Source organism: Oryzias melastigma, linkage group LG14 (genome assembly GCF_002922805.2).
Source record: "Oryzias melastigma strain HK-1 linkage group LG14, ASM292280v2, whole genome shotgun sequence".
Classification (NCBI taxonomy): Eukaryota; Metazoa; Chordata; class Actinopteri; order Beloniformes; family Adrianichthyidae; genus Oryzias; species Oryzias melastigma.
In genome coordinates this window covers 29,551,810-29,559,377 of record NC_050525.1, presented here as the reverse complement: position 1 = coordinate 29,559,377, position 7,568 = coordinate 29,551,810, and the positions used below count along the sequence as shown (strand labels likewise).

The following is a 7,568-nucleotide window of genomic DNA, read 5'->3' as shown; positions in this document are numbered from 1 at the left end:
AGGTCCAGGTCTTTCTCTGGTCGTGTCTAACGGGGAACGTCACGGATCCGTCTACTTCCTGAACATCCAGCGGGTATCTGCTCATGTCTCAACGCTGCAGAATCCTTCCTCAAGGTGGATCCTGCTGGAAAACGGAATTGTTCCAGAAGACTCCAGAAGTTTCTAGGGAGTCTGAAGGGATGCTGCAGTCCAGTTTGATCTGACTCGTGTTTGGGCTTGTTGATCCGTGTTGACGAAGTATCCGTGTCTGGTGCTGCTCCTCAGAAAAGGTTTCTACCTTCATTGGAAGGAAAACCAGTCAGCAGTCAGAGAGGAGCAGCAGCTAAAACGCTGAGCTAGACCGACATGCCCGTCCTTTATGATGCAGAGATCTGTTAGCACAGAGACGTCCATGAAGTCCAGAGAGTCTCCTGCGTCGTCCTCATGCTGCAGCAGAGTCATGAACTGCTTCCTTCTAATGGAAGAGGCCTGGAGGCTGAGTTCAGGTGTAACACCTGGACTTCTCTGATCCACAGGAAGCACACACACTTTGAACCTCTCAGAGTCTGAGGTTCAGTGATGAGCTTCATGCTCCATCCTGCAGCTGAGGACCTCCTGAACCCCCTGAGCCTGTGAAGAGTCTGACCTGCCTGATGTCTCTGCAGGGCCGCCCACTGTTCCTGCAGTCGTCCAGAAACATCTCAGTCAACGTCGTCAACAGCAACAAGCAGCTGCTGACGCAGCTCGTCACAGGTAAGACCGCCTCTTCCTCCAGAAAACCAAACCTCACAGTCACGTTTGCTCTGGATTGTCCGGTGTTTAGACTCTTTAGTCCCCACAGAGGGCAGAAGGACAAACAGAAGATGTCCTGATTGTTTTACTTTCCATCTGAAGATGAATGTTTCTGAGCTCAGATTTGAAAAATGTCAAAAAGGGGGCGGGGCAGATGGCGCCGTACTGAGCGATGGAGGTGTGGCTTGGATCTATAATTGACGGTTAGATTAGCTTTATGTAGCGTACGCTAGTAGGGCTGGTATCGGTTATAATTTCCAGAAACGATTCGATTCACAAGAGCCTGAATCAATTCGATTTTTTCTGATTCTTTTGATTCTTCAATTCAATTTTAAGTTTACAAATTTATACACATTTGTTTAGAAATACATAAAAAATCTACTATTTAATCTGAATATATTATATTAATCTGATCCAGTTCACATCCTGTAAATGTTTCAGTGAAATATTGAGATTGTTAATATCATCCAGAGTTACATGGATTCTCTAAAGAGAAGTTCTACCTAAAATGTTCAGATCATTAATATTGTAAACATTGTTCTGCTTCTCCTGGAGTACGTTTCAGTTTGACCACTAGGTGGCGATCAGGCTGTAGAAGTGCACTTTATTAAAAAAGAAGACGACAGTATAAGGAAAAAATTAAGTTTTAGACCACAAAATTACATTAAAACTTATTTCCTTAAAAGAGTTTGTGAAAATTAATGCATGTAAGTAAATAAAGATGTTCAGATTTAGTCAGCAATGTATTTTCTTGGTCAAACAAACGTTAGCATTAGCCGTCCTATGGGAGCTTCTATTGAACGTTAGCATCAAGCTGGCGGGCTTTATCTTTATGTGCTAGATCGGTTTATATCTTCAACCCAGCCCTATAACACTAGGTCTTCAGTATGGAGAGTGGTACCGAGCAAAGTGAGTTTCTCCACCGAACTTTCTGAGGAGGTTGAGGATTTCCCGGCGCTCAGGGTCCAGAACCTTATTGCTTTGAGCTGCTTGCTCAAGACGCTGCTGTTGCCCGACAGCGGCGCTGCCGGCACAGCTGAGGGTGTCTGAGCGGTAAAATGCTGCTAGCATCACAGCTAATGAAGGCTAACGTATTAAACAAACAATCCTGAGCTAAACGTTCGTTCTGAATCTATTACACTGGAGCTGCAGAACATGATGACGTCAAACCTCTGGGACTTACACCAGTTGACCAATCAGAAGATTCCACTGTAATACGTCATTTCAACCTGTAGGGGGCACAGGCGCGATTTTAGGCTAGGATTTCAGAAAGTTTATTTTAAATTGTCAAAATTGAGGCAAGAGAACTTTAAAAGCCCCATTTATAGAAGTCAACAGATAAAAAAAGTTGATTTAGAGTTTGGTGACTTTTTAGTATTTTTAGTTTAATTTCTTTACATATTATTTGTTCATAGTTTGTAGTTTTTAAGCACAGTTAGGCATGAAGGGTCGTTATTTAGAAACTGGATATCTCTGTAACTGGAAGTCAGAGACAAAACACAAAATCTTCAACATGCTGTAAGTTTTCAGCCATTACCAGATCATTTCAGTAGATTGTGAAGGAGAAAAGCGGCTCAACGATCAACTGAAATGATCCTGGTAATGTTTAAAAATTAAGTAAATCCAAGAGCATAAAGACTGGAATTGAAGGGTTAATGTTTGAAAGCTGGACCCTTCTGAGCTTCTCTCCTCTTCTGCTCCGTCTCTGCAGGATCCAGTGGATTCAGAGCACAAGGCCGCACGTTTGAAGTCAAGTCCACCTCCGGGAACCTCCTCTTCTCCGCCGACGAGCAGGAGGTGGTGGTGGGGGCGGAGCGACTGCGGGTGACGGGTGAGTGGCGTCCAGTCCGGCCCGGGTTTCTGCCAAGCGGGGGACGTTCACGTCCGCATCGGGGCGGCGAGGCAGAAGCGATGAAGATGAGTTTGAGGGTCGTGACAGAGCGCCCGCCCCCCCTGATTTCCTGCGGGGGCGAGGGGGGCGGAGCCGCAGTGAAATGAGTTCACGGGGAAACATGGACACAAACAAAGCATCTGCATACAATTAGAGCAGCAACAAAGACACTCCCAGGGGCTGATGGGAAATTAAATCTGCCCCCGAGAGCTGATGGATTAAAGCTTTCATTTCTCACAGCGGGGGGCGGGGCTGCACAGGTGAGGTCATGTGAGGTCACGGGAGGACGTAAAAGAAATGAAAACAATCACCTTCATTAATCAAACTCTACTAACAGGTTAAGCAGAGCCACCGTTTTCCCATGATTCCATGCTCCAGCTTTATGCTGCAGTGAAGTTGGACTCTGCTGCTCCTTAAACTTCTCCTCATTTCTGGAGAACTTTCAGCATCAATGACGTGTTTTTATCAGACCTAATAAAAGCGGAGACTCCGACCGCATCCACCGGAAATGTTCTGGCTGTTATCGGCGGTCATCGGTCCACGTGGTCGCCGATGCCGGGGGAACGGGACGCCGCGTCTTATTAACTGAGGAAACAAAGGCGGAGCGTGAAGGTTTCATCTGATGGGTGGAGATAAGGATCTGATGAAGGATGGTGACAGACAGACCGTCCTCCTGAACGCGTCCTCACGTGATTGGACGCTTGGTTTGAGGAAGGCGGTCGTTCTTTCTCACAGCAGGATCATCTTTACATCTTCCCTTTGAAGATCTTTTTCTTTTCATTTCATTCTCTCCTTATTGGTGCTCCATCACCTCCTCCCTGAGCGTCTGGAGGCGAGGAGAGCTCCGTGGGTGTGAGACGCTGACACACAGCCCTTCCTCCTCACACCCTCTGCAGGCTCGCTGAGTCAGGCTTCATTACTGTCAGACGGCTCGGCGGGAGGCCCAGGAGGAGGACGAGGAGGGAGGTCTGAGGAGTAAACTGCTGCTCACAGAAGAGGTTCTCTGATCTCTGGAGCCTCCAGATCGCTCAGGTTTCAGCTCCGAGCATCAAAGACCGTCTGATGGACTCACTGAGACGTCTGCAAACACTGCCAGAGGGAGGCACGGAGGTGGGAGTGTGATAGTGTGGGGTTACCCAGCAGCTGCAGGACCGGATAACCAGCTGTACGCTGGAGTGTGAGCTTCAGGTTCTGCTGATGAGGGCTTGATGGTTTGATGACCATCGAGAGTCAGCGTGAGCTGAAGAGCGAAGCAGAAACTGTCAGCTCCACCAGAGTTAAGGAGGAATGATTCTGTTCTGGATGTTTCTGTCTCCTACAGAAATATCAATGGAAACCTTCAGTGTGTGAAGAATGAAAGATTCTGATCAGGTTCTGATCAGGTTCTGATCTCTGCAGACCCTCTGATCTTCCCACAGCTGCAGTCCTGCAGGGATGCTTCAGAACCACAGCTCGTTTTAGCTCATTTCAGAACCACAGCTTGTTTCAGCTCATTTCAGAACCACAGCTCGTTTCAGCTCATTTCAGAACCACAGCTCGTTTCAGCTCGTTTCAGAACCAGAACTCGTTTTAGCTCATTTCAGAACCACAACTCGTTTCAGAACCACAGCTTGTTTCAGCTCGTTTCAGAACCACAACTCGTTTCAGAACCACAGCTCGTTTCAGCTCGTTTCAGAACCACAACTCGTTTCAGAACCAGAACTCGTTTCAGCTCATTTCAGAACCACAACTCGTTTCAGAACCACAGCTCGTTTCAGCTCCTTTCAGAACCACAGCTCGTGTCAGAACCACAGCTCGTTTCAGCTCATTTCAGAACCAGAACTCGTTTCAGCTCATTTCAGAACCACAACTCGTTTCAGAACCTCAACTCGTTTCAGAACCACAACTCGTTTCAGCTCATTTCAGAACCACAACTCGTTTCAGCTTGTTTCAGAACCACAGCTCGTTTCAGAACCACAGCTCGTTTCAGCTTGTTTCAGAACCACAGCTCGTTTCAGCTCATTTCAGAACCACAACTCGTTTCAGCTCGTTTCAGGACCACAGCTCGTTTCAGCTCGTTTCAGAACCACAGCATTATTGAGGCAGCTCACAGAAAAAGGTGGTGAGGGAGTCGTTGGCCGACACCCCTCTCCTCCTGTGGGCGGTTCTCTTTGGTAGCTGGACGTTCTGGACGTTGAAGATCATGTTGAAGGACAGAGATGGACAGTAAGATGGTGGTTCAGGTTTCAGCAGGAGCTGAACTCCTCTGGGGAGTCAGAGAAGCTGCATCAGGAGGATTCCAGTTGAAAGTTTCATCCTCCAGCAGGTTCTGCTGCATCTCCGTCATCAGGAGGTTCTTCACTAAGAAACTTTGATTTGAAAGAAAGTTTTTCTGCAGCAGAACATCTCAAAGCTGCTCCTCATCTGGATGTTTGTGAACTGGAAGACAGATCTAACATTGATGAAGATGAGGAGCACCACGTTCTGTGAGTCCAGCAGCTCCTGATTATCCTGGAGTTCTCCTGAGGAGCTGATGAAGCTCCGTGATGCACGCCGTCCCAGAGCCCATCGCCATCATCCTCTGCCTCGGCTGTGATTGGTCCAACAGAGAAATCCATGTGTCTGTTTACAGTTCAGTCACATCCAGGTGAGGAACACACGCTGATGTTGAAACACTTCAGTCAAACGCAGGACTTCAGACAGATTCAAAGTGTTGTTGAAATCTTTGCAATTATCTCCAAACCATGATGAAACGCCGCCGTGCTGGTGAGAGGATGACTGAGATCCTGGAGTTCCTGTTTGACCTTCCAGCTTTTCTCACATGTTGATGATAATAAAGTTCACTCAAACTAAACGTTGATTTTTCAGTAAACAAACCGATCAGAGATCCTGTTTCTTCAGGACCTTTAGGAGGCAGATACTGTTTTAATAAAAAGACTGATCTTTAGGAAGAAAAGGTTTTAAAAGAAGTTCAGAAGAATCTTTGAAGACCGCCGCTTCATTTTCATCTCTTTGATTTTGTAGAATTTCATTTTAGGAGCTTTTTTTTTGAAGAAAAGGTTTTCACTCTTTCTGAAGACGAGCTGAGACAAACGTAGACCTTCATGTCTGCCTGGTTCCTCACCTGGATGTGACTGAACTGTAAACATGGATGTTCTCTGGTGGACCAATCACAGCCGAGGCAGAAGATGATGGCGAGTTTCAGACGCCGAGCGGCGATGGGCTCTGGGACGGCGAGGAGGCGCTTCACAAGCTCCTCAGGAGCTGCTGGACCAAGGCGTGATAAATGCTGTGGAGAAATCTCCATGACAACGCCAGCAGAACCTGCTATGAAATCCTGGGGGGTTCTGCAGAACCTCTCCGGCAGCTTGAGCTTCACGTCACAACAGAAGCAGAAACATCCTGAAGCCGTCAAAGTGCTTCCTTCCTTGTTCCTCAGATTCTGAGGAGACATGTCTGTGGACGACCCACAACCCATCATGTTCCAGCCATCAGAACCAGAACTGGATCCACCTGAGACCTCTGCACTCAAGAACTTCAGCAAACAACCAAACCACGTCTGCAGTCAGATTTGAGTCCAGAGTTCTTCTGGAACCTCCTGGTATTATTCTTCTCGGGTTGGGCCATGGTTCTGCTGCAGAACCTGCAGTGAACCTGGTGATACTGAGTCCAGTGAGTTCTGCAGGTTCTGCTTCTTTAAACGCCTCCTGGTTGAGTCGTCCTGACGTTCTATGAACTTCTAGTCACACTGCTCTCTGTGGTTCTGTGGTGGTTCTGTGGTGGTTCTGTGGTGGTTCTGGAGTCTTCAGAAACATCTTTGTGAGCCTTCTATTTCTACAGAACACAGATCAGAACATCTCAAATCAAACAGTGTCCGTCGGTGTTCGCTCCTGCGTAATAGAGAGCGTGTTCATGCGTTTAGCTCTGGGTGGGCTGCAGCCACACTTTACTCCAGCTGTCCCATGATGCTTTGCAGCATCTTGTTACTTGGCTGTTTGTGAGGATGAGGCGGCTCCATTCTGATCATGAAGCTTTGGTGAGGAAAGAACCCAGCTGGGATGGGAATTACGGCAGCTTGTCAGAGTTGAAGGTTAATGTGAGTAACTCCGAAACAGGAAGTCCTCTGTGGAAGCTTCAGCTCCCATAATCCCTCTGTGCTCGGGGGCAGATCATTCCCCGCCTTCTGTTGTTTTGTATTCGTCGGGAGCTTTTCCAGGCTTTTCTCCCTCTCCTCCCGCAAAACTAAATGAGAACTTACAAAATTGATCGAGCAAGGCCAAGAAAATAACATTCCCTGATCGGTTTCTGTCCCTTTTTGTTGTAATTAGAATCAAACTCCTTTCATTACTTTCAATTACGGCTCATTGACTCTGAAGTCGGTTCAAAAGGTGTTCAGCGCCTGACGATGAAGCTCTGCCGACAGCAGAGCGGGGAAAGGTGAGAAGACAGGGGGCTAATTGGAAGCACGCCCCCCTCCCCGCCGCCGCTGACATGCGCCTGCAGCCGTGGCCGCACTTTGATGCCGGCGCCGAGTAATTTCATATCTGCAAATCAGACGGAGTGATCAGAGAAAGCTTTTACTGCAGAAACTCATCCCACATCAGAGTCAGGAGGCTCTTTGTTCTACATGATGATCAATGATCGTCATGTTGGAGGAGAGGTTTCCTCTGCAAACATCGTCTTTCTGGAAGCTCATTTAGACAAACATCAAAGTTCTTTCACTGTAAACAACTTCATAAATGTGGGAGGAGTCCTGATGTGTTTGGAGAGAACGGCTCTCCCAGAGATATGCTACACTATACTATACACTGTACTACACTATACAGCACTGTAATACTATACACTGTACTGTAACATGTTAGACTACACTTTTCTACACTACACTATACACCGTACTATACTATACACTTTACTACACTATACTATA

General features: G+C 47.2%; 1 protein-coding gene across 7 annotated transcripts in view; it reads left to right on the top strand.

Annotated features, from left to right (window-relative positions):
- The window catches only part of sgcd (sarcoglycan, delta (dystrophin-associated glycoprotein)), a 156,359-nt gene that overhangs the window by 126,676 nt on the left and 22,115 nt on the right, over positions 1 to 7,568 (top strand). For all 7 annotated transcript variants that reach the window (XM_024262426.2, XM_036215113.1, XM_024262436.2 and 4 more), the window contains 2 exons: positions 645 to 732; positions 2,483 to 2,602. In XM_024262426.2, coding sequence (XP_024118194.1) covers positions 645 to 732; positions 2,483 to 2,602 — 208 coding nt within the window. The remainder of the gene's footprint in view (positions 1 to 644; positions 733 to 2,482; positions 2,603 to 7,568) is intronic.